Genomic DNA, 27,863 nt, shown 5'->3' with positions numbered 1-27,863 from the left:
TGTATCCTTGTATCCTACTTTGTTATTTAAATTAAATTGCAGATGTCTGTGAAGCAATTTCTTTTTAAAAAGGCCATAAAATGTTAATACATGTTAATTCAGACAGATTTCCATGTGAATTAACCTTTCATTAATGACAACCGAATAGGCCTCATGGAATGTTTTTGTTATAATTGTATAATTAATTATTCATAATAATTAGGGATGTAATCTTTTCTTATTATACTCACAGTTATAATTTGTTTAACACTCACTTTCCAAATAATAGCTTTTGTTGCAAAGTATTGTTATAAATTGTTATGTATTATAAGCTTATATATGCATATTAATATGTTTATATATGCTTACTATTATTATTATTATAATTGTTATAATACCTACTGTGCTGGCAGAAACAAATTGTTCATGGAAAAACAAAACCTGAAACTGATTTGATCTACACAAAATACAAGACAGGCTACAGTCAGTTTATGCAGCCCATTTATAGGTACAGTACAGCTAGCACTCTAAAATTCTTGTATTATAATCACAAATGTTTTTTTCCTCTTAGATTTCATCTCAAATAGAAGACGCATTTTTGGAAATGTTCCCAACCGTTAAATGCCTGTCCCCTGAGGAAACTCAAGAACATCTACAGCAGGAAGGACCATCTGACAAAGAGTATCAGCTAATGGATGACTCAGAATTTGGTAGCGAAGCTTTTCAACGCACATATCAGTACTTTAAAAGATACAGAAATGACAAACTTGAGAGCTTCTCTTTCAAACCTGGATCTGCTGAAGATTCACCAAAGGAATGGTTAGAATGTCTTTTAAAGTTTTGTGACATCAAAAATCCATCTTGGGGAGAGCTGAGAAATTTCACACATTTTCTGAGCAGCCAGTTGAAGAAGTGTGAACAGTCAGTTTTCTGTAGCGATGTTTTAAAAGATGATCTGAGAGGCTTCAAAAAATTTGTGGTAAAATTCATGATCACAATGTCTAAAGACTTCTCTATGCGGTCACTGAGAACATCTGATGACAGTGATGAGAAAGAAACAGATGCGACAGGAGAGGACACTGTTCTCAAAGAGTTTCAGCTCAGAAGACGTTGGGAACAACAGGCTCATCCGTACATCTTGTTCAATGCTGATCATGACTCCATGACATTTTTAGGATTCCACATTCACAACCTAGATGCTCTTGACGTTCGAACAAATACCATAGTGGAGAAGAACATAATTGATAAGACGCTTTTTGCCCAGTTAAGAGCACAAAAAGTGCCATTTAACATTAACTTTGAGACACTGGACCGGTTCGAGCAGCTTGATATTATAAGCAGAGTCCTCGGAGTCAAAATTGTGGAAGACCCAGATGATACATACCAGCTGACGCTAGATAATGTGATGAAGATGCTCGCCATTCACCTCCGATTTGAGTCTGACATTCCTGTGATTATCATGGGTGAAACAGGATGTGGAAAGACTCGGCTCGTGCAGTTCATGTGTGATCTGTTGAGATCAGGGAAGCAAAGACAAAACCTGATTGTGGTGCGGGTGCATGGTGGAACAACATCAGAAGTTATTTACAGTAAAGTGAGAGAGGCTGTAAAGATTTCAAAAGAAAATGAAGTTCATAAATTGGACACAGTGCTGTTTTTTGACGAAGCTAACACAACTGAGGCTGTGAATGCAATCAAAGAGGTGATCTGTGACAAGTCTGTCAATGGAGAAGAAATTGATGCACCTTGCCTTAAGGTTATTGCAGCATGCAATCCCTACAGGAAGCACACAAAGGAGGCCATAGAGCAATTGGAGCGAGCTGGATTAGGGTACAGAGTCCGATGTGAGAATACAGAGGAGAAACTTGGACAGATACCAATGAGGCAGTTAGTGTACAGAGTTCAGCCTTTACCTCCAAGTCTGACACCCCTTGTGTGGGACTTTGGAAAGTTAAACGAGCACACCCAGGAGCTCTACATCAACCAGATGGTCAAGACTTTCTTTCGCAAAGAAAAACTTCATAATGGGCACCAACCTTTGTTTACAAAGGTAATCTCTGCCTCTCAGAAGCATATGGCAGAGTTAACTGATGAATGCAGGATGGTCAGTCTCAGAGACATAGAACGCTGCATGAAAACAGTCATGTGGTTTTATCATCAGAAAGAAACATTATTTCCTGAAATTGACAAAATAAGAGGGAAGAAAGGAAATGTTGACGATCTAGTTCTGTCTCTCATTCTTGCAGTAGGAGTCTGCTACTTAGCATCACTGGAGAACCGAGATGCATATTTGGAAAAAGTTTCAGAAGTTTTCTCTTCAGACATTGACATTCGCACAGAGATTGAGTTTTGCAAAAAAGCATTCATTTCAAATGTTGAGTGTCCACCTTCAGTGGCAAAGAATGAAGCTCTAAAGGAAAACGTGTTCATGATGGTTGTTTGCATGAATTTAAGAATTCCTTTGTTCCTTGTTGGAAAACCTGGAAGCTCAAAGTCTTTGTCTAAAACGATTGCTGCTCACGCAATGCAGGGTAAGGCATCCCAAAATGACTTATTCAAAGGCTACAAGCAGGCACAGCTGGCCTCTTTTCAGTGCAGCCCACACTCTTCTCCTGATGGCATCATCTCAATATTCCGACAATGTGCACAGTTCCAAAAAGACAAAAATCTGGATGAATATGTCTCTGTTGTGGTCCTTGATGAAATTGGATTAGCAGAGGACTCTCCAAAAATGCCACTGAAAACACTGCATCCTCTTCTGGAATATGGATGTGTTGATGACGAAAATCAAGATGATTTCAAGAAAGTTGGATTTATTGGAATTTCCAACTGGTCACTGGACCCAGCAAAAATGAACCGTGGCATCTTGGTTCTAAGAACATCTCCAGTGACAGAAGAGTTGCAAAACACAGCCGGTGACATTTGTTCAAGTGATAAAGAAAACGTCAACACTGAAATTGGGTTTCTGATTCCCATGCTTACTAAGTTTTACTTAAGAGTACTTGAGAAACAGACCAGTGAATTCTTTGGACTCAGGGACTTCTACAGTCTTGTCAAGTTGATTGTGTCCTATGCTACAGAGACAAATGGGAGGCCATCAGATGAAGATCTAACAAGGGCTGTGCAAAGGAATTTTGAAGGTTTGGATTCCATAAATGTTCTGGAAATATTCTGGGATGTTCTTAAACAGAGAACAGAGAAATGTGACACAATCTCATTGCTGAAAGAAAACCTTGACATGGGAACATCAGGTTTTACATCCAGGTATCTTCTACTACCAACAGTCAATCACGCTGCTCTTCAGATTTTGAGGTCTCAGAAGATTGTTGATGAAAGCAACACTGAAGTTATCTTTGGATCAGGATTCCCACGTGATGAAGAGTACTCTCAGGTTTGCCGCACAGTAAACAGAGTGAAGACATGCATGGAGACAGGAAGGCCAGTTGTCCTACTAAATATTCAGAGCCTTTATGAGAGTCTCTATGATGCTCTGAATCAGTGTTATGTCAAATTAGGGGGGAGTTACTATGTTGACCTTGGGCTTGGATCTCATCGTGTTAAGTGCAGAGTAAAAGATGAATTCCGACTAATTGTCATTGAAGAGAAAAGCACAGTGTATGAGCAGTTCCCTACACCACTGCTGAACCGACTGGAAAAACACTGCTTGGAGATTAGCAGTATCCTCCCAAAGCATGCTAAACAGATGCAAGCTGAACTGGAATACTGGCTTGACTCATTTGTGGCTGATATTTCAAATGAAATTTACCAGTCCCAAGACCAGTCGTGCATCTCCAAGAAAAAATTTGACACCATCGTAGGATACACAGAAGATACATGTGCATCAGTGCTTTTACAGTGCTGCCCAGAAATTGTGTCCCAGGAACTAGATCATAACAAGAGAGAAGAAGTCCTTGAAATGGCCAAGGAAATGCTTCTTCAGTGTGCAACTCCAGATGCAGTGTTAAGGGCAACAAAATACACAGAGAACTCTGAAAAATTTCTGGAGGTGTATTTTGCAAAGCAGCCACATAGCAACCTGATAGAGATGTTGAAAACATACAGACAGACCATACCTGGAGGAGTGTCTCTTGAGGTATGTTTAATAAATATGGTTTGTAAATAATACAAATGAATGTTATAATAATTTTAATCTGTGATGTTTTTTATAGGTATCCACGTTTTCTCGGCTTCTAAATAAAAGAGATGTGGAGCAAATCAATAAGGAACTTAACATTGATGAAGATCACTCCTCTCTGTTCTTACTGGATGAATTTTACACAGAGCAGTCATTTTCTCACACAGTAAGGTAAGGCTTTTTAATGGATTTCAGAGCATATTTTCTCATTTAAATTGAGGAACATTGTTGGAAGGCAGTGTCATTCTGTGAAATGTGATGGTTATTTATTGTGCTTTTTTTAGTGAATTTCTCTGTGGTGACGCGAGGGGACGCAAACTCCTGTTACTGCAAACTTACTTTGATGATCCGAAAAAAAGTCAGAGACTTCTCTTCTGTGTGAGGTAAAAAGAGAAACAAACTATTTCACAACTCAGAAACGTAGTGTATAGCCAATGGATGAGTTTTTAAAGTAATTAAAATGACTGCAACTACTTATATAGTATAGCTATGGCTTCAGAATACTATTTAAAAAACCTGTTTCACTTTCAACTTTAAAGGTAAGCATGTTGTTTATGCATGTAACATGCATTATTGTACATACTAGTGAGCTGCATAGGGATGAAATTCTGTCCCTGACATCTCTGTCCCCATCCCCACGTGTTTCCCCACTGTCCCCTCCCCATCCCGGTATTGCATAATCATGTGGGTCTTATATCAACAGGTTAAAAACTAGTCTAAAACTTTACGGTATGGGGTGGCATGGTGGCACAGTGGGTCACCAAACACAACAAGAAGGGCCTGGGTTCGATTCCCCAGCAGGGTCCTTTCTGTGTGGAGTTTGTAAGGTCTTGCTTTTCATTTCGGCGGCCATGTTACAAGTGGTCAGTGCTTTCAAACAGGCTGCATGTGCGAAGCAGTAAAGTCCCAGACGCCGCACTGAAGTGGGCGTTGTTTAGAGAATAGACCCGGGGCAGATTTTTTCTGTGCACTGCGCGCTTCATGTGATTTTATGTAATTCATGATGAAGTACTAGTTAAACATTCCATGCTACAAACAGATTTCCTGGTTGGTCTACCAGGCTTGAAACATCTCTTCTCCACTTCTCATCCATTTTAAGGTAGAATTGTAGAGCAACATAACCCGTCAAAAACAGAAATGTCAAAAGTAGAAAGGTCAAAAATGTGCTCTGCTGCTCGTACCTGGTGTAGACATCCTCACTGACTGTAATGGAAGCATTTTGTTTTTGTTTTTCTTGCTTGTGTCGCTTGCTGTTAGGACATGATATTTATTTTCACTGCAGTGCTGTTAGTGAACTTACCACCACGAGCCAAAACAACTGTTTAGATTTTGTCATAATTGCTCTCTTGGGCCCCTGGACCCGTGATCATAAAACCCAAAGGATGATCTGGGCCTGATTTTTCTCACTTCAGTGTCCACCATATTGTTTACAAAATGTCAAATATTGTTCAGACTCTATGATGTTTGTCACTGTTTAACATTAAAGTAAACATTCATTAATAAATATGTTATATCTTATTAATTTCTGATTCATTTTACAATTAGCTTGTAGTTGGAGTAAGTAGTAATATCCACATAAATTACTTAGTGCTGTGTCATTATTAGGAAATTATCCACATAGATCATTTTTTTTGAGTAAAATTCTTGTCTTTTTCATGTCAAATCCTCAGACACTGCATTATTCAACTCAGAAGCTCAGTCAATGCTGGAGTCACTTTTGATGTTCTTCTTCTTACAAGATTGCCAAGGATTTCAGGAGGATGTGGCTATATCGCTTCATTTGGAGGTTAGTTGTGCTTTATATATTGTATTGGTTGATTTATTTGGTAGTTTATGAAATGGTTGTGCACCTGTAAGGGATAAGTAGCTCGAACAGTAAATTGAGAGTAAGAATATTTATTACAATTTGGTACAAACCATCTATCAGTACTAGCCATCAGTTCAGATTTTAATGTCACTTCCATCACTGAATGTTTCAGTCATACAATGATTATTATAAGCTCTTTATGTAACTTTGATAGTGTACTATTCATAGCAACTCTGTTACTATTAGTTGCAAGCTATCCAAATCAAGCCTAATTTCAGGACTCCAGAAATGCCATTCCATCATCCTGGGGCCAATAAAAAATGCTGTACAGGATGATGTAAAGGATGAGCCTTTTCGGGACAATACAGCCATGTGTTAAAAACTAATGCCTGTAAAATGTAGAATTTGCAATCTGCAAGTTCAATTTATGTAGTTTTTTCAGATTTCTGTCTGACATGAATTTCTGCATGCAATATATGAAGCTACATCATTATCTGTATATTAGTATTTGAGCCAGGAACAATCAGCTACTTTTTACGTTTTTAGCAGAGGCTGACTCACACTAGGTTGTGGTATTTAAATATCTAAATAAGTTTGCTGCTAATAATTATATAACCACATGAATTATTCATTTGTCAGTATTTTGAGTGAGTTGCATTTGAGTCTAGCACCCGCTCTCTCTGATTACGCAGCAATGCTGTTACAACATGTAGAAAGTATGGCTTGCTGTTGTCATGTTGAAATAAGCATAGATGTCCCTGAAAAAGACGACGTCTAGGTAGTAGCATATGTTGCTCCAAAACGTGTTCAGCTTTAATGGTGCTTTCACAGATATGTTAGTTACCCGCTGATACATCACCCATATCATTGCTGGCTTTTGAACTTTACACAGGTAACAATCTGGATGGTCCTTTTCTTCTTTGGCTCAGAGGACACAAAGTTCTGTATTTCCATAAACAGTCTGAAAGTTTGGCTTTTCAGATCACAGTACATGATGCTAATGGATTTTTGGCTGATGAGCCTTGACCTGTCCTTTCCCGTAAAGGATGAGGCTTTTATCCTGGATGTTCCCTTTATGGCCAAACTATTTCAAAATGTTTTCTGAACATTCTTTGCCTTAAATTGCTCCTATCTCAACTTTCCTCGTCTTAAATTGCTCCTATCTCAACTTTCCTTGTCTTAAATTGCTCCTGTCTCAACTTTTTGTAAAGTATTGCAGGCACTACTGGACATTTACAAAACATTGAATAATTAAGTTGATAAGATGAAACATTAAATGTCATGTCTCTGTACTGTTTTTGTTCAAATACAGTTGGAAGTAGATGTATAAATCACTGCTTTGTGTTTTTATTTGCATTTCAAATACTATCCCAACTTATTTGGAATTGAGGTTTGCATAAAAACACATACATTATGTCATGCATCTTCGTCTTCAACTAATGAAACACCTCGATTGTAGATGACTGGATTTCGCTACACCTGGATGAACTTATTTCAACCGCAGGATTTCCTGGTGATATATATGAGCTGCAGCGTTTGCGTGTCTCTGAGATTCTGAAGAAAAGTTCTTCCTCTGGTAAAGGTAATATACTAATATTCACTTTCATCCAAACATGTCAGGATTATGTATTTGTAATGTAACACTTCAGTTACACTACAAAGCTCATAAGCTTGTTAAATTGCAGAAAATCAGATTTTCAGTGGGTCAAACGTTTACATACACTTTGTTAGTACTTGGTTGCATTGTCTTTTAATTGCTTAACTTGAATCAAACACAGTTCTCACAGTACTTTGCTGGAATTTCTGCCCTTTCCTGCTGACAGAACTGCTGTAACTCAGTCAGGTTTGCTCAGACATACTTTTTCAGTCCACAAGTGATCTATGGGATTCAGGTCAGGGCTTTGTTATGGCCACTCCAGTACTTTCACTTTGCTGTCTTTAATCCATTTTGTCACAAGGAATGCTTAGGATCATTGTCCTGCTGAAATGTCTTAGCTTGGTCAAGTTTTAAAGAGTAACTACATCCCACTGTATTCAGCCTTGGCTCAACTTTGAAAAACGCTCAAAAATGTAAGGGGCACGCTGGGAGTGGCACTGCAGTGATCTATGGGTTTGAAGGTGGGGCTGCGAGGGAAACCGGTGGGCTGGACTGCTGTGTTTTTAGAACTAGTGCACGTTAGCTACAAGAAAATATGGAGAGTGACAGAATCAAACAACACTTCTGCAACTGAGTCTTACGAGGTTGAAGATTTTTCTCTACTTCCATCCCCATCTTCGATGAGGGAAGGTGTTTCTGATCAGGCAGTTTATCTTGTGCCTTAACAGTATAAGCCACTGACCCAAGCTGCCGAAGAGTTAACGCAGTGCCAGAAAATTATTAGCAGTGGGCAGCAGAGGCGTCCAAATGGTAGAACATTCCCTAAAACTGTGACAGCTCGCTTCTTATGATCTGTTCAGCAGCTCCATATTCGATATAACCCGAGTCCTGATTTCTTAGATGCACTGAATAAATTTCATTTATTCATTTATGCAATGAATAAAGTGGAGTTTTTGAACACTGTCTAAGTTTTATTCAGTTTGACATCAAGGTCGCAGACTGCATCACTGGTCATCCGGGGTTTGGTGCAGTGGCCCTAAATCCTTATGTTCTCAAAACTGTTATGGCACTTAGCATTGTTATGGCCAGACAGTAAAATGTTTGTTTCATCTGACCAGAGAACACTCCTCCAAAAGGCTAGGTCTTTTTGGTGATCACCTGAAAAGTTCTTCCCTGTGCAAAAGGCTTTGATGCAGTATCCGTGTGGTCCCAAGATTTTTATATTTACATACAATTGTGTACAAGTGCTTGTAGTACTTGCATTTGTAGCGCGGCCCCATTTTAGCTTACATAGCTTAAATAACACAACAAAAGGGTGTTTCAGACAAAACTGCACCAAATGCTCTTTTCAGTCACTCAGTCGTGTTAATAATTATAGTGTTTATACCAGTTTATTATTGTGCATGTGCCAATCTGTTATTATTATTATTATCATTATTATTATTATTATTATTATTATTATTATCATAATAATAATAATAATCATCATCATCATCATATTAATGGCAACAGCCATAAAAGTACTAGTAACAACAATGTTTATTATTATTATTGCAGTGTTGTTTTGTTATTGTTATTGTTACTATTATAAATTTATTCAATTTTTGGTATTTCACTTTTTGTTTTTTTCCAAATAGTAGAAAATACCTTGATGTACATTTGAGTTCATATCACTCACCCCTACCTGGAGGTGGATTTGCTTGGCTTTTTCCATGGCAAAAAGGCAAAAAGGGCAAAAAGGCACTGCCTGTGAAGATAGGCCCTTCAGTACAGCCAGAGATGCACTCCTATTTAACTACTAATACTGAAGATGAACCAATCAAAAGTCATTACATCAATTTCTAGAGTTTGCCAGACTGTTTAAAGTGACAGTCAATGTATGTACACTTTTGATTCACTGGAGATCTGATACAGTAAATTAAAACTGAAATAACTCCAGTGCATTGTTTCAGAATGCCCTTCTTGTCCTGACACAGAAGAAAACACTTTTACCATAAATTAAATAAATGAAAGGGTGGTATCTGATTTTCACACAGTCCTTTACTGAAATCACACATAAGTAAAGATTTTAATGATATAACGTTCTACAGAATATCAGACAAAAACATTGTTGGGAATGGCTGAATTGCTATGAATTACTATGTACACTAACATTCTTTTGTTAACTGAAAAATGGTGTATTGGTAAAGGCATTTTTTTCCAGTACTGTATCAGAAATTATAATTATTTCACATTTATAGAGAATCATGACCCAAACAGCTATGGAACCACAATAACAGAGGAAAAGGTAGGCTCTACTTTATTTTTGTGATTGTCTTACATAATTATAGTGGTAATGATAATAATATTGATAATCTTTAAAGTCATATAAATGCCATTAACACTGTTCTTTTAAGTATGTAGCCATGATTCTGTGTTATTAATTGCTTTTATAGATGGTAGCAGATCACAACACACAGGCGTATGCGATAAACATTAAAATACAGAATTCTTGTTCTATATAGCAGGAAATCCTGGTTGACACACTGTTCCTGATGAAGAAGTCTTTGCAGAAGGGAATTTTGCAGCTACATGACAAAGCAGATAACACTCACAGAGCAACAAAACGTATTGAAATTCTTCACGGTTTGCTGCATAACAAATACCCCGGTAAGAATATTCCTGTGTTTATGCTGTTTATATGCATTGTAATTATTGCATTGAAGATGGTTAATGAGGAGTGTTGATTTTGTTCTCGGCAGTGTCTGACACCTTCATAAAATTGCTGGAGGGAAGAATAATCAGCCATCTTTACACCCAAGAAAAAACTGAGAAAAGAGAGAACTGGGTTATTACTCAGGCTTTGTCTGGCCATTTTGTTGCTGAAGGTGGCTCCTTTAGGTAAATACAAGTTATGTGATATGATTACCAATTTTTATAAATTCTGAGTAAGTGACTTGATGCATTTATACCGCTTTTTGCCATCTCATTCTGCATTACTTCAAATGAAAAAAAAGTGCTTACGTGAAGGCTGCATAATATTCATGCCATCATTCAATAAATGCCAAAATATCTGTCTAACAATTAATAAATGTTAAACAGTGCTGCCAACTAGGAGAGAGGAGCCTGTTAGCATTAGCTTACCTAGCATGATAAAGGCTCTGCTTACCACAAAACCTGTTGGATTCTGGGTAACTAAAGTACAGACCCTGCTGGTTTAGCATTTTCTGACCAATCTAAGCGTAGTTGGAGGTTTTGGTGTAATTTTCTGTTAAATATATGTGACCTGCTTATTTTGCTGCTGTCATTTTTACTGGGTTAGTCTGACTGCACATTGAATGAATGAAAAGATGATCTCTGGCTGTTGCACAGTACTGTATGAAATGCAGTATCCTGAGTACTTTGGTGATTTATAGTTACAAATGATTTTTTTGTGGTAAATGTCTGACCAATACATTGGCTAAAAATAAAATTAATATTTTCTGTCTTGCAGACACATGCTCTGGGTTTATTTGGAAGACACTGTAGCCTCGGCCCTGGCCCAGATTCTGGCAGTCATTGATGGTGACAACAACTTGGATAACCTCATTGAGCAGTCTTCTGAAAAGTCAGATTTGTGGCTGAATGTATTCCAAGAGGATCAGTGGAATCTGCTGAAAATCCCAGTTACTGAGTGAGTTACTGAGTCAGCTTTAGTCATGGTACTGTCAGAAAGATTTAATGAAACATTCCCGATTAGTAATCAATAAACTAAAATATTAGCTAACTTGAGTATTTGGAGATCTCCTACAAAAGGTAACATTGGGAAACAGGCTGTAGACTGCATGCATTTGGGATATCACCTCAAAAGGGAATGAACTCAATGAACTCTTAAAACTCACAAAGAAACTCTGCAATCTATAGCTGCAAGTTATGATTGAAAGGAGGGGAATTGTTGGATGACAGTATAAACTATAGCCGAGGTAAAAACTAATTAAAGGGGAATTCTGTTAGATGACAGTATAAAATATAGCTGAAGTGAACTCCTGCACTTGGGTGAAGAAGCTGTGTAAGATGGCCTTGAGAGGATGAAACAGCCTGGTACGACCAGGTTAGAATGGTTTTTCAAAAAAATGACATCGTGTGTGTTTGGTTCTAAGGGTTTCCAAAAAGGGTGCAGGGTTTGGATACAATGGGGACTAAGATGATATGGAATTGTGTAATTCCATATCTTTACTTCATCACCCCAAACAGGATATAAAAAAGGGATGCTTCGTGATGATCTTTGCGCTGTGGTTGTCCGGGAAACATCTTGCCACTTTAAGCTCAAGAGAAGGCCTTTTCCTTCCTTCCACAAGAACTCAGCAGCTGAAGTCTTCTTATTCTTTTGTGTTCCTTTTTATCCTTTTTTACTTTCTGTTGTTATTCCTTTTGTTCCTTTAATTCTTTTTAAAGAAGTTAGACTACAGATAGTTATTAGGGCAATAGTATAAGAACATATTAGAGATATTTATATATGTCTAGACCCTGGGCAGAAGAGACAGCTCTTGGTCATGACAGTACATTGCATGTAATTTTCAAAAATAAACCACATGTATTAAAAATCTTAAGTTGTTTCATAAATTAATTCAACTTTACAGCAGGATCTTTATCAGTCATTACACTTGTTGGCCCAGTTAAAATGTGATAAGTAAATCGTATTTGTATGTACAAATGTACAAATGACATGTTTCCTTTTATGTATGTTTAATCCTCAGTCGCTGCTTTATGACCTTCACAAGAGACATTTGTTAAAGGGATACAAGTTATTTTAAATATTAGAATAAATAAATATAACTTGTATGTGTCTTCATTTTTTTATAGATTTCAAGGCAAGGTGTCTGTCCTGTCAACAAGAGGACAGAAGGACAAGTCAAGGACCTGCTGTTTCCCATTTAGCTGGGTGTTAAAAGAGAGATTTGAGCAGATTTGGTCAAACATCATCAATCTGAATGGTACTACATTACATCCTCCTCCCTTCTCATCATCTTTCAGTTGACATTCTTGGGACATATAGTTATCTGCAGTATTTTAATTAGGTCACAGCCCTGATGAAGTAGATGAAGTCCAATCCAGTGCACCAGTCAACAGATAAAAGCATGTGTGTGTACATGTACACAGACTTCCTCTTACTTGTACTTGTTCATACATTTCCTGAAGGCCCATCCATTCGACCTAATAAGGAATATTTGGAGACATTTGAAGAATATATAACCTGGACTTGGATTAAAAGCATCAAAAAAGAACAGGAGCTCTTTGCCATGTTCTCTGAAGACCTTGTGAACATCACCATGCCAGGTTATCCATCTGAGCTTAATAAGGTGAGAGAAAATTAAACGCTACATTCCCATGTCTTTTCCTTCACAGTACATCTTCAGCCTAACATGTGTTAAGTAAGTTTGCTGCTACTGTAAAATAAATCCAGGATATCCAGGGTTCCAAATGAGTTGGACATCTTGGACCACAAGATATCCTCTATATCAATGGTTCTCGATCATGGCCTTGGAGTACCACTGCCTTGCACATTTTAGAGTTTCCCATGCTCCCAACACACAAGTCCTGCCTAAGGTGCATTATGTGTAAGAGCACGGAGAACACCACAATATGTAGGTAATCCAGGACCAGGATTGAGAACCACTGCACCATATGAAGTTTTTTTTTCTTTGGAAGAAATGTGAAGGTTTTTAAGGTCTCACATTTATGTTAACATTTAGGCAAATTAATAACAGTAATGGCATTAGCTTGCAAATGTACAGGAGTACTTCTTACCAGAAGCAGTACATTTCGTTAAGGCTTGACAGGGCTATAGTCAGTATGGTCAGGCAGCCAGGAAAGGTATTTGACCTTAGTTTCTGAAAGATAAGACCTCGGTCTCTCACTTAAAATCCTCAGAAGTCACTTATATTCTTTGCAGCTGTAACATTGGCAGTTTTTTTCCCATTTGATTTTAACATCCCTTTTATCCCATCCCACTATATTATATGTAGACATCCCTTCTAAATAGTCTGTTGTGTTAGGGGCACTCATTACTGAGGCACAGCTTGTATAGCCTACATGGAAATACACTGCCGATAGGGTACTCTGGAACAACTACACATGCTCAGTGCCAAGTGTGGGCTAAAGGGGTATAAAGCCCCCCAGCATTGGGCTATGAAGCAGTGGAACTGCTTTCTCTGGAATGATGGAGTTCCATCCAATACCTTTGGGGTGAATTGGAGATCCAGAACCACCCAGTACCTCCCACATCAGTACCTCACCTTGCTAATGCTCAATCAAATCCTCACAGCAATGTTCCAACATCTAGTGTAAAGCCTTCACAGAAGAGTAGAGGCTGTTACTGCAGCGAAGGGGGACAAACTCACTATTAATACCCTTCATTTCAGAAGAAACACTGGATGTGCAGGTGTCTACAAACATATGGACATAGAGTGTGTCTTACAGTCTTTTTCAGATACACTCCTCAGACTCACACCACGTCTCTATCAAGATTTGACTGGAGATGAGCCTGACAATGTCTCTCTGCCCTGGCTGTATGTCGCTAATGAATACATGCATGATAACCATCAGCTTTTCTACAACTTATTCCTCCAAAATAAAGACTTGGTGACTGCAGGGGAAGCAACTGAGGTACATTTCATAATAGAGTATTTTTATCTGTGTTGTTCAAAATGTACTTTTTGCCAAAAGAAATCTTTTGCTTATAATATAAACCTTATCAGTTTTTTTTTCTTTTTTTTTACAAGGCTCTCCGACAGACAGTTCGGTGCCTTCAACCAAAGGACAGTCTATTGAAAGACTTTGCCAGCTGCAAAGAGTGGTTACAGAGAGTGAAGTCATTGTCCATGACTGTGGACTTGATCCTGTCAGAGGATTCTTTGGTGACAAGGCATGCTGAAAATGCAGCAGAGCTAACTGCAGAAATCAGGTAGGCTCTGTGGGCAAATGAGGCTATTTATAACAATGTATTATCCTCACGGGATAATTCTTTTAATTAGCTTGAAATAGTATCTATTTTATGTTCTCAAAAACATGTAAACTGTCCAGTATTGGGTTATTTTGACACATTTAAACTGCAGTCTCTTGTACCAGTGACAGTTCCTCATGCTGTTAGTAAATGTAGGCTTAATTTCAGTGCAGCCTTTTTGTCTAAGTGGTCTTTCTAAATCAAGGGTCATCATGATTCTACTTTTTTAACTGGTTGGTCTCATCCTTCAAATAATTGATTAGTTACTGCTGTGTGTAAAAATTTAAACAACTACAGTTAAATGAAAATGAAAATAAATTAACAAAGTAAAATTAACAAATTAAAATAAACAAATTAAATTTAACACATCCTCTATGGTGAACACATACGGCACAGAGTTTATTGATTTGCTGCATTTCATATATTGTAAAAAAAATTAAAACATAAAATATAAAACGTGTCGTAACTTTTGTACAGGCCACATTGTATTATTTCTTTTTTTCTGACATTAAATTCAGTAAATAAACAGTAATTGTGCATTGCAACATGTAGAAGTGTGTTCACTGTGGAAGATGGCATTTGACCAGGGTGCCTCTTTGCATATATACATACCGTATATGAGTTTTGGTCCTGCTTGGTTGCAGAGAAAACCTGCAGCCCCACACCTTTGCTGATAAGATGGTCAGTTTATACTCACTGTCATTACAGTTAATATTAAGCAGTTAAGAAGAAAATGTGCTGGGACAGGGAACACTCAAAACTCTGCAGAGTAGTGGGTTCCTTGTAGAGGAGTTGAAAAATTCCTGGCTTACAGTAAACAATCACAGTCAGACTTTTGCTATATGCATTAAAAAGCATTTCACACAATTCTAGCTGTTTGGTAGTTCAGAGTTTGTTAAGTTAAGCTTAACCGAAAAACATATATTTCTAGACTATTATGGCAAAGTACATGGATCGTCTACCTTCTCATGGATCATCTCCTTCAAAACGAGTTAGAGATGGAGAAAAAACTGCTGACCATTCTTGTAAGAAACCTCACATTTACATGGAAGGTAAAACAAATTTATTTATACTTTAAAGCTCAATAAATTCTGATAAAGAAAAAAAATTCTCTTATTGCAAATAATATAATGTAATGCTTTATGTGTACAGAAACTGAACACAGAAGATGGAAAGCAGATGGAATACATGGTAGAACAGGTCACAGGAACACTAAATAAATGTAGCAAGAATGCCTGTAATGTTTTCAGGTGAGTCAAAAAAATAATGGGTAGGTTTGTAGTGGTTATTATTATGTTTGATATTAATACTGTGAATCAAGGGTAACAATGATGCCACATTTCATACCTCTGGGGCAATTCCTTAATGTCCTTAAAACAACACAATATGAAATGAGTTTCTTCAAAGGCAGAAAATAAATAAAGAATGTATGATTCTAGAATCCAGACTCAGATATAGATTTCTCAGCTAATTCATTCTTTCATGTAATTATTTAGCATTTTGTTCAGCATGGTTTGGTGTACTTATAAAATAGATTTATAAAGCAGATAAGATGGGTTCTTTCCTAAATATCTGTAAATATAAGCTGACGTCTTAAAAAGTAAAGATTTCAGTTTTAAAGAGTTCTGTAAAGAGACTTAAAGAAATAAATCTCTTGCAAACAGGAGAAAATGTTAGCAACCTAGGGCCATATTACATCTGCTTTGTTGTCATGGCAACTTCAGTTAAGACTGAAGTTAGGACAGAAGCTTTTACAGAACAACAGTTCTTAAGTCTATAATCTTATTTCCAGATAAGAAAACGGTATTACAGAAATAACTTTAACATAAACCCCAGAACTTCTGTTTTAATTGTCTGTTTCTATTGTTTTATGCAGTGACAGCAGCACAGTTCACTATAACCAGCATAATGACATTACATTTTTCTACGCTGAAAATGGTGCTTTGACTTCTGAGGTTTTTTTTTGTAGCAGCGTTTAAAAGCCCCAGACGCTGCAGACATGATCTCCGCTGCGCCCTCTTATTACCTTCGTGTGTTAATGTTGATGATGAAATATTACAGTGATGGTGGTGAATAATGAGGAGACAGAGCTGAACGGGTGTCTGTTTATTAGGAGGAATAACATTCACGCTTGGCTAAAGCGTTTAGGAAACGGAGACTGAAACTGGAGAACAGCGACGCTCTGATAAACAGCACGAAGCACTGATACAAAATTCTTAACTTCCAGTTTATCGCGCTTTAGTTTTATTTGACTTTCTTTACACCAGTAATGGTAGTTATCGTTAACTGTCTGACTAACTCACTTGATTACATGTTTAGGTTTCAGCTGTGCGGGTAGGTCGGTTGCTAGGTAACAGACGCAACAGTTGATTGTCAGCTTCAATCGAGTAAGTTACGATTTAACTTGAGATGAAAAGATGCATGATAAGATAAGATTCTTAAATTAAGATAAGATTTGCTTCTGTAATACGAATTTGTGAAAAATCTCATCTTGACCTGTCAGATCTTAAGACAAAAAGATAAGAATTTTCTGTAATACGGCCCCTCGTGACCAGACTACATTCACAGACCTACTTATCTCTTTTTTGTCCATTCGGATGAAGAATGAACTAGAACAGGCCGGGAGTGAGAATATACACTGATCAGCCATACCATTCCTTGTTTCTAAACTCATTGTCCATTTTATGACATTTTCACTTACCATATAGGTGCACGTTGTAGCTCTTATAGAGTGTAGTCCATTTGTTTCTCTGCATACTTTATTGGTTTGCTGTGATTTGCATACTGAGAAGCTTTCCTGCTCACCACAGTGGTACAGAGTGGTTATCTGAGTTACCATAGCCTCAAACCAGTCTGGCAATTCTCTGTTTACCTCTCTCATCAACAAGGCATTACCATCCACAGAACTGCTGCATACTGGATGTTTTTTCTTTTTTGCATTGTTCTGCATGAACTTCAGAAACTGTGTGTGAAAATCCCAGGAGATGGGAGTCTGACTCAGTCATGCCATGGTCAAAATCACTGAGATCACATTTTTTCCTCATATTCATGGTTTATATGAACATTACCTTATTCAGTTCTCAACATGAAAATAATGATTGTGCAAGTGCAAGCATACTAGAATATAAACTATAGCCCTATTTGGACAGGATTTGTTTTCCCTGGGGAGGACATCTGTAAAGGTTATGTCCAGTTTCGCATGGGATAAGAAATCTCAGTATAAATGAGATAGGACAGTAATGTTTCATATTGGCTCAATTTTAGCCACAGAGAAACAAATGCTGCATCATTTGTCTCAAGTCTGAAGTGTTTTGGTTTGCAAGGGCTGGAGCCTGATATGTGTCTTACTTGAACTGTTTTACTTTCTATCTCTGAATTAGCGTTATTAGCTGTTTCTTATTTATGCTCAGTTATAAATTTATAATGGTACCAAGTTTCTATTTGAGATGTTGCCTTTTGACATTATTTTTATGGTGTGCAGTGGTGGGGGTTGTTAGGGGGTTTCAGATACTGTAAAAGCTAATGTTTCCTCTCCTGATTTCAGGGTCCTGTGTGGGTACTGTGATAAAGAATTCACAGAGGATGACACAGCTGAACTACAGTGTGGACATATGTTCCATATATCTTGTTTAAAGGACCACAATGACATACATTGCAGGAAATGCAAAAAGGAAATAAAAGATTACAAACCATGTGGAGTTGTTGACAAGTATGAAAACATTGATTTCCATTTCTAATTTACATAGTTCAATTTTTGGCCAGGTTCTCATGTGGTTAAGTTCTTTTTACCTATTAGTAAACATATTACATTTTTTTCTTTAATTCCCAGGGAAACCTTCCTGAAAGTGAACAGATTCAGAAGAAAATGTAACTCATTTTTTGTGGAATTTATGTGGAACTTTGTCAGCAGCAAAGAGCAACTGACTGACAAAGTGGTGAACATGCTCATGGACTATATGAAAGGAAGCTCATCTACTGAAGGTAATTAATCAAGAGCATTATATGAAGTGTAGTCCATATACTGATGGTGAAAATTATCATTATTTACACATAATGTACCACTAGCAATGCCCTGAAACAGACCACAGTAAGAAAAATGGTGGTTGCTGTTCAGATTACTGAGCGCTTAGTCTTGGTAGAAAAATGGGTCCAGTACCCCAAAGAAATCATGAACCTCCCAAATAATATCAGAAATTGCTTAACAAAAGAGGTGTGACAGAGCTAGCCAAGTAACTAAAAATATGCTTGGTTATTCTGATTGCATGCAATGTCTGCCTGAATCTACAAGTATTAGATTTTCCAGTAACACTTTATTTGGATAGCACACTGTAAATGTTTTTAGATGCCTATTTTGCATTTAACTTAGATTCAAAACCTAAGCCTAACCCTTAGCTGGGTGTGTGTGTGTATATATATATATATATATATATATATATATATATATACACATACACATACACACACACACACACACACACACACACACAAAAAGCCATCTGTGGTATGGTGTATGTTTAGCACATCCTCAAACCACAGCGTCAATTTCAGACATCGGACAAAAGGGTGGGGATGTTTAGCTGTCTACAGGTGTTCTGTCAGCATGGTGTAACACACTGAATAATTACATTGAATTTTATTAAAAATATTCACATCTGCATATCCACAGGCACAGTAGCCGAGCTGTCCTCACTGCAGCTCTATATGAACCCTGATCCTGCTGTACAGTCCCTCGTGCTCAAGATTCTACTGAAATGCGGGTACTACTCTCATTAACATAGCTTTGACTGCTAATTATTAATGAATGTACTTGATGCCATTCTGTTCTGTGTAACACTGATGTGACTTTCAGCTAAGAGTTTTGTTCACTTTCTCAATTTAACATTTGATATTCTTGTTGGACAGAATGGAGGAAACTGCACCACAGTTGCAGAGATTCATTGAAGAAGCTGTGAAATGTAATGAGAGAAATGCTGACGAGCTCTACTTCATGGTGGTGCGCAGCATTGAGGTTTGCTCCAATTTTACACTTTCAATGATGCTAACACCAATTCTGACTTAGTGATAATTTAAACGTGGACCCTAATTTACTGATCAGATTGTTACTGTAAAATATTCTGTAGGATCATATCCATTCTTCAAATCAAGGGTGTCTTGTCAAAAAGGCAAAGGATTTTCTGGCCACCTGTGCGTTCATCAAGTCAGATGACGCTATGATTTCTGAGGACCTACACACAATTGCAAAATTAAGATTTGCCATCTCAGTCGCCTCTGACACCATCAGAACTGCAGTATCTGAAGGTTATTCAAACTTTTATCTTTCTAAAAATGAACTGATAAAGTACATTTCTGTTACTGTTCAAGCTCATGTTATATGTATTTATTTGTTCTCATTTTAACTGAATGTAGTAATTTATATTGTAGAGTTTGCAGTTGATCCTAAAGGTAATGATCTTCTGCGAAGCTTGCAAGAGCTCATATCAAACACAGGGAATCCATGGATACAGATATTCCTGTTACGGAACCTGTGCAACATGTATGGATTCAGCATTGTCCATCACCTTGCTCAGAGTGAAAGATTTCAGTGGATAATACCAAGTGAAGTTTTTAATGAACAGGTAAAACCAATGAAAGAAGAATGTAAAAATGTTTCTGTGTACAAACATCAACTAAATACATTTTTTTCAAAAGTAGCTTTTATTCTTAAATATATAGTCAGCTCCATAATTACTGACACCCTTCTAATCTAGCAGTAAAATCTAATCTAGCAGTAAAATATAAAATGAAAAAAGTCTTTCTGGTTAATTAGCTCAGTCTTTCAATGAAAATATTTGGTTTTGTTACATAATATTTGTTTTTGTTTTCTAAGACTAAATTTACTTCAGTTTGAGGTTGGATTTCTTTGACATTTTCAGTGTGAGATATTTGACCATGAAAACATGATTAATTACCTTTTACTACTGTTGAATGATTAATCATTTTTATATAAAAAATCATAATTTGCAAGAGCTGCGATTCTTATTATAATCTTGTAATTTATTAGCAATGTTGATACAAATGCAAGTTTAAGTAAGGAAATTTCACCTGATAACATGGAGCTTGTGAACTGCTGTGGCATCACAACCACAAGTAAATGGCTGGCTGGCACACTGTGTTAACAGTTCAAGTCTCAAGCCAAAAAAATGATATGCTGGTCTTCTCAGCCAAAAAAAAACCCATACCTCAATTTATACTTCAGTTATGAACAATTGCAATTTAAGTTGTAATTGCAATATTGGTCAAAAAAATTGCAGTTAGATATTTTGCCAAAATCATTCAGCCCTACTTTTTACCCATCTTTCTCATGGGTGCCAATAATTTTGAAGCTGGTTGTCAAATGCAAACATTTGAAAATCACGTTTTGTCGATCCTCTACAGAGAACTGCTAATTTTACTGGACAATTTATATTTGTTTGCTTATACTTTTATACTTGTTTGAGTTTCACATATTGGAAAAAAACTAAACATTAAATGTAAGATGTGCCATAACTTGCACAGGCCATTTTATGTGTTTTTTTTTTTATTTTGCATACAATTGTACACTGACCAGTCACTTCATGAAAAACACCTCCTTGTTTCTACGGTCATTGTCCATTTTATCAGCTCCACTTACTATATAGGTGCACTTCGTAGTTCTACAATTACAGACTGTAGTACATCTGTTTCTCTGCATGCTTTGTTACCCTGTTCTTCAGTGGTCAGGACCCCCACAGGACCACCACAGAGCAGGTACTATTTGGGTGGTGGATCATTCTCAGCACTGCAGTAACACTGACGTGGTGGTGGTGTGTTAGTGTGTGTTGTGCTGGTCTGAGTGGATCAGGCACAGCAGTGCTGCTGGAGTTTTTAAACACCTCAGTGTCACTGCTGGACTGAGAATAGTCCACCAACCAAAAATATTGGGTCCTGTGGATGACCAACACAACCTGTGCAGCAGCAGATGAGCTATCGTCTCTGCCTTTACATCTAGAGTGGACAGTGAGTGGACACAGCATTTAAAAACTCCAGTAGCACTGCTGTGTCTGATCCATTCATACCAGCACAACACACACTAACACACCACCACCATGTCAGTGTCACTGCAGGGCTGAGAATGACCCACCACCAAAATGATAGCTGTTCTGTGGGGGTCCTGACCGTTGAAGAACAGGGTAAGAGTGGGCTAACAGAAAAACAGATGGACTACAGTCTGTAACTGTAGAACTACAAAGTCCACCTATATGGTTAGTGGATCTGATCTAATGAACAATGAGTGTAGATACAAGGAGGTGAACTTGAAGTGGCTGGTCTTTGACTTAACTGTGAACTTTTGGACTGAACCCATCAGGACATGTCTACTGGACAAGTGGATCAGTTCCTCATGTATGGAGAAATGTACAAGGGAATTACTGGTGATGCTGTTAGGGCACTTGAGGAGCCTTCATATGATTTTGCTCAGGTATGTAAATACTGTTTTCAGATATTCCTCTTAGTATTATTATTGTTATTACTTCACTTTTTGTAAGCTTTATAGTCTTCATTTAAAATGATTTTTTTGTCATCAGCTTACACACAGTTATCCATAATGACCACTGTTAATGTGAATGCTTTCTATATAAATATTACAAGAATTTATTAAATGAGATCCTTTAATAAGCCTCTGATATATATTGTAAATATCTGTTACAGCAGGTATTGTGGCCTATCAGAATGTTGCTGATGAATTGAGTATGCTTTGCATATCTAACATTGCTCTGTAGTCATGCTAATATCCAGATTCTGGCATTTGTTCATAGGCTATGACATGGATCCCTTCACCATCAATAGTATTGTGCCATAAGGGGACGAGAAATACTATTTAGTTTGCTTAATAGCAGCATTAACCAGTAAATGAAACCCATCATCCTCGGCCTGCTGTCCACCAGCCTCACCTCCCACTGTTTATAGTCACTGATTATTTAAACCCTTCAGAAACCCTTGCGACCCTTAAACCATTTGTGAAGTATTGCCAAGTTTGGTCCATTTCTGAGTCGTTTTTTATATTCTGACTTTCTTTTTTTTTCTTAACTTTGGGCTGGTTATTATTTTTCCCTGTGCTCAGCCCTTTTCTTGGATTTGTTTGCTGCCTGTGCCTGATTTGGATTTAGTGTGCAAGAACTTGAATTACTTTTTGATGTCCCTGTTTGCTTCTTGGATTATGTCATTGTGTTAGCAGCATAACACACCTCTGTCAGTTGTTTAGTACAAAGAATACTTTGCATGATGTAATGATCAACGGTGTTCACCTTATATTACAAGTGCATTGTAGTGCCCTCAGAATCACTCTAGAAATCCTTTTTGCAATTCAGACAGTAATAGGAAAATGTCCAATGTAGGTAATAGTGCCCTAAAACACAAATAGGGATCAGTTTTGGTCACAGCACATTGTTGCCATCTGACATTTATCTTGTGTTCTTATTTAATACAGACTTTGGATGAGACCTCTGTGTATTTCCGTGTTTGTATGGCATTAGCTGCAGTGAGGCAGGCCACACTAAACATATCCTTAAGAGACAATGAAGGCTCTCTGGTGAGATTTTGACATAATTGTACATATATTAATCCAGCAATGTTATGCTACAGTTTAATTACTTCAGATCATGTGATAAACTGTACCTCTTTGTAGATTGCAAAGATGAAGACAAAGTCAAGAACAGATGGTAGCTGGAGTGAGTTGGTTAAAATCTGTGAAAACATGCTTGGGGATCATCTAGCGGACATTGACCCTGGCCTGTCAAACACTGGTGATCTGTCTCAGATTGTTTTCCACACTGCACTGGTGGCTCAGCTGTCAACAGCACCAGAGATGGAGCTGATTAAGACTCTGTGCTTCAGCCCAGCAAATGCCAAGGTACACCCTTTAGAAAACTTCTTTCAAGTTTATATATATATATATATATATATATATATATATATATATATATATATATATACATACATACAGTATCTCACAAAAATGAGTACACCCCCTCACATGCAAGTATTTTATTATATCTTTTCATGGGACAACACAATAGAATATATAGTGGATATAATTTAAAGTAGTCAGTGTACAGCTTATGTAGCAGTATAGATTTATTGTCCTCTGAATATAACTCAACACACAGCCATTAATGTCTAAATAGCTGGCAACACAAGTGAGTACACCTCACAGTGAACATGTCCAAATTGTGCTCAAAGTGTCAATATTTTGTGTGACCACCATTATTATCTAGCACTGCCTTAACCCTCTTGAGCATGGAATTCATCAGAGCTGCACAGGTTGCTACTGGAATCCTCTTCCACTCCTCCACGATGACATCACGGAGCTCCTCCTCCTTCCACTTGAGGACGCCTCACAGGTGCTCAATTGGGTTTAAGTCTAGGACATACTTGGCCAGTGCATTACCTCTACCTTCAGCAAGGCAGTTGTCATCTTGGAGGTGTGTTTGGGGTCGTTATTGTGTTGGAAAACTGCCATGCGGGGCAGTTTCCGAAGGGAGGGGATCATGATCTGCTTCAGAAAGTCACAGTACATGTTGGAATTCATGTTTCCCTCAATGAACTGCAGCTCCCCAGTGCTGGCAGCACTCATGCAGCTCCAGACCATGATGCTACCACCACCATGCTTGACTGTAGGCAAGAGACAGTTGTCTTGGTACTCCTCACCAGGGCGCCGCCACCATCTGAGCCAAACAAGTTAATCTTGGTCTCGTCAGACCACAGGACATGGTTCCAGTAATCCATGTTCTTGGACTGCTTGTCTTCAGCAAACTGTTTGCGGGCTTTCTTGTGCGTCTGCTTCAGAAGAGGCTCCCTTCTGGGACGACAGCCATGCAGACTGAGTTGATGCATTGTGTGGCGTATGGTCTGAGCACTGACCAGCTGACCTCCCTCTTCTTCAACCTCTGCAGCAATGCTGGCAGCACTGATGCGTCTATTTTTTGAAGCCAACTTCTGGATATGATGCTGAACACGTGGACTCAACTTCTTTGGTTGACCCTGGCGAGGCCTGTTTCGAGTGGAACCTGTCCTGGAAAACCGCTGTATGACCTTGGCCACTGTGTTATAGCTCAGTTTCAGGGTGTTAGCAGTCTTCTTATAGCCAAGGCCATCTTTGTGCAGAGCAACAATTCTATTTCTCACATCCTCAGTCCTTCGCCATGAGAGTGCCATGTTGAATATCCAGTGGCCAGTTTGAGAGAATTGTACCCAAAACACCAAATTTAACAGCCCTGCTCCCCATTCACACCTGGAACCTTGTAACTCTAACGAGTCACATGACACCAGAGAGGGACAACGACACAATTGGGCACAATTTAGACATGTTCACTGTGAGGGGTACTCACTTGTGTTGCCAGCTATTTAGACATTAAACAACATGTTGAGTTATTTTCAGAGGACAGTAAATCTGTACTGCTATATAAGCTGTACACTGACTACTTTAAGTTACATCCAAGTTTCATTTCTATAGTGTCCCATGAAAAGATATAATAAAATATTTGCAGAAATGTGAGGGGTGTACTCACTTTTGTGAGATACTATGTGTATATATATATATATATATATATATATATATATATATATATATATTATATTTATTTATATGTAGGCAAGATATATATATATACAGATAGATGAATATAAAGTAATACACAGTTTGTGTGTTTGTTTGGTTTTTGTCCATTTTTCACAGGATTGCTTTTTCCCAACCATGCCAAGTTCCGTAAATGAAATAAAAGACTGGACTAAGGATTCAATTGATGAAAGTGAAAATATGGGGTAGGTTTTCAGCATCCCCGTCAAATAACTTAAAAAATAATTATGACAAGTCCTAAGAAATGAATCAGCACTTTACTGTTCATTGGCTAAGTTGTGGCTTATAATCATATTTACATGCATTTAAAGCTGAAATCTTTTTTGCAGAAATATTAATAAAACTTTTTCCCTCCAGTGTGTAGCTGTGGGGAGCCTGTTTTAATTGGCGATGTGAGTCCAGTTTAATGTTTGACTGAATGTTTTGTATTCACTTGTATTCATGTTGAGTTAAAATAATACATTACAGCTCTATTGTTCCCTAATCAGTATGTTTTAACACAGTGTGGGAGGCCTTATGTAAAAGGGAAGTGTCTTAACTGTCAGAGCGAAGTTGGTGGAGAGCACCATAATCCAGTGGACGGTTTTAAAGCCTTTGAGTAAGTAACTTGCATGGCAGTGTAAAGAACTATTTTGGAAATACTGCTGGAAAGTACATCTAGGGACATCTTTGGATCAGCTCACCCCTGAGATGTTACACTGTAGGGGTTACATAGACCAGCCAACTAATAAATTCACTAGTCACTGTTGTGGGCACCAGTCACTAGTCGAGGACAGTGCATGTGTTCAGCAATAAAAGAAAATGATGGAAAAAAACAGCAGTGGACAGCCAGGAGGAGACTCCAGAAGACAGTGTTCTGCTAAACACAAAGTCCAGACTTTATTAATATGGAAATACATGAGATAAAACCAATTTCTTTGCAAGCTGTGTACAATCTCACTAAAATGCAAACAAGACAAAAGGACAGTCAAAGCCAAAAAAAATACAACAAACACCCCAGAACACTCACAACGCAAGACACTTTATAAGCTGGTGAACAGGTGTGTGAATAGAGGAGGCAGGTACACCTACAAGTTGTACTAACAAGGTAGATTTGTGTAATATGTCTAAGTGTCCAGGAGGTGCAGTGTGTGAAAACCCCAGCTGCACAGACTACATTATGGGGCTATCAGCTTTAACAGCAAAATGTGATTTGTTGTTCTATGTTTAGTTGCCATAATTCTCTTTTATTAAAGAATCCTAACATCAGCACTTTCAAGCTGAGTCCTAATTGACATTTCATAATGTGTGAATTATATGTAGACTGTAGTTTGTTTTCAGAGAACGATTCTAGTAATTACCAGTCAATAATTCTTTTAATTACACATTCTTATGGTGCATCAAGAAATGGAGAGGGCAGCGGGAAAGGTCACAACCTTGGTGACCCTAACAGTCGAAGGGAGCAGAGTGGCGAGAGGAATCTTTATGGGGCAAACCTCAGTCTGGTCCCGAGCCATCATTCACTCATCCATGCTCTGGGGCACAATCGAACACGCCGAGGTACGTCAACTGTGACTGTACAGAATAGAGAATTCTTAGGAATGAAGAAAAGCTCATTGAAATGTGTGTAAGTTTTGTAGACAAGTTTAACACCATATTAACATTATTAATGAGTATTAGATGTAGTTCTAGTGGAAGCCCTTTTAAGAAGGTTTTAGTTAATGTTATTATTGCAAAAATAAATGACTTTAATCATTGGTTTGTCCCTGCCTAGGAGGTTCAAAATCTTATTGAAGCTCCAGATGATGATGTCAGGAGGCACCTCTGTGGCCATCTTCAAAAGGACATTGAACTGCTTGCCAAAGCCATTGGAAAGAGCACTGAAGATGCTGAAATGACAGTCCATCTGTTTTTGAAGTGCATGTTGGAGGGTGACTCTGGTAAATTGCCTATTTTGGGTACATGAAATTGTACATGAAAGTACATGAGATATCTTCATCAGCCAAAAAATATTTACTATACAGATTTCAGCACTGTAGACAACAACATATCTGCCCATTTTATGACTCATGAGTCAAATGTTGTAAAGCATAAATAATCTTTGTGCCATGCTGGTACTTGCAGAACCAGACAGCAATATTCAGATGACAGACACTGAGGAAAAAAGAGAAAAATGGGAGGATGCTGTTTACGAAAGACTGAAGGTTTTCTTTCAGGTACTGTGTCAAGTCCTAAAAACCCTTTAATTTGAGACTGAAATGCACTTTAGTTCAGGACTTTTGAAGAAGTTTATTTGTTGAGAATGTTGAGAGCAGATACCATATATGTTGCTTTTGACTTGATCCATGTCATTAAAGGATTTTGAGGCAGAGTTGTCAAGTGTGCGGAGCAACATTCTGCAATCAGGTGGCATGGATACTTTGGCACAGATTATCTACAGCAAAGAACCTCAGCTGAAAGAGCTCCCAACAACTGGAGTGTTCAGTCTTCCACTAATGTGGAGGTTTGAACAGAGGATGACCATTCAGCACCTGACTCACCTGATTGAGCAGGATGATGAAAGGAAAAATGTTCCTGTTCTCTCAGAACTCCTCAAAAATGTAGGAATGTTTATACTTATTTGAATTATTTATTTAGTCATACCTAAAGTAAATTAATTTAGTTGCTTTCTATTTGACATGGTAGGGAGTTATGGTAGCCTGGCAAAAATCATATACGTTTTAACATTTAAATGGTGTTTAAATTTTACTTTAATCTGTAATGTTTCAGCATTTC

General features: G+C 37.8%; 1 protein-coding gene across 1 annotated transcript in view; it reads left to right on the top strand.

Annotated features, from left to right (window-relative positions):
* The window catches only part of LOC118827041 (E3 ubiquitin-protein ligase rnf213-alpha-like), an 80,592-nt gene extending 54,882 nt beyond the window's left edge, over positions 1–25,710 (top strand). The window contains exons 37-63 of the mRNA XM_036598254.1: positions 551–4,072; positions 4,149–4,285; positions 4,399–4,497; positions 5,785–5,900; positions 7,381–7,503; positions 9,759–9,805; positions 10,023–10,167; positions 10,260–10,398; positions 10,991–11,170; positions 12,340–12,470; positions 12,676–12,836; positions 13,957–14,142; positions 14,259–14,440; positions 15,411–15,531; positions 15,632–15,729; positions 18,024–18,188; positions 18,309–18,460; positions 19,146–19,236; positions 19,382–19,487; positions 19,600–19,777; positions 19,901–20,094; positions 21,843–21,953; positions 22,962–23,063; positions 23,160–23,384; positions 25,209–25,294; positions 25,467–25,501; positions 25,613–25,710. Coding sequence (XP_036454147.1) covers positions 551–4,072; positions 4,149–4,285; positions 4,399–4,497; positions 5,785–5,900; positions 7,381–7,503; positions 9,759–9,805; positions 10,023–10,167; positions 10,260–10,398; positions 10,991–11,170; positions 12,340–12,470; positions 12,676–12,836; positions 13,957–14,142; positions 14,259–14,440; positions 15,411–15,531; positions 15,632–15,729; positions 18,024–18,188; positions 18,309–18,460; positions 19,146–19,236; positions 19,382–19,487; positions 19,600–19,777; positions 19,901–20,094; positions 21,843–21,953; positions 22,962–23,063; positions 23,160–23,384; positions 25,209–25,294; positions 25,467–25,473 — 6,804 coding nt within the window. The 3' untranslated portion in view covers positions 25,474–25,501; positions 25,613–25,710. The remainder of the gene's footprint in view (positions 1–550; positions 4,073–4,148; positions 4,286–4,398; positions 4,498–5,784; positions 5,901–7,380; positions 7,504–9,758; positions 9,806–10,022; positions 10,168–10,259; positions 10,399–10,990; positions 11,171–12,339; positions 12,471–12,675; positions 12,837–13,956; positions 14,143–14,258; positions 14,441–15,410; positions 15,532–15,631; positions 15,730–18,023; positions 18,189–18,308; positions 18,461–19,145; positions 19,237–19,381; positions 19,488–19,599; positions 19,778–19,900; positions 20,095–21,842; positions 21,954–22,961; positions 23,064–23,159; positions 23,385–25,208; positions 25,295–25,466; positions 25,502–25,612) is intronic.
* Positions 25,711–27,863: the final 2,153 nt, after the last annotated feature.

The sequence above is a fragment of the Colossoma macropomum genome, unplaced genomic scaffold, assembly GCF_904425465.1.
Source record: "Colossoma macropomum unplaced genomic scaffold, Colossoma_macropomum, whole genome shotgun sequence".
Classification (NCBI taxonomy): Eukaryota; Metazoa; Chordata; class Actinopteri; order Characiformes; family Serrasalmidae; genus Colossoma; species Colossoma macropomum.
The sequence above is the reverse complement of the archived record's forward strand: the minus strand, read 5'-3'. Positions and strand labels throughout refer to the sequence as shown.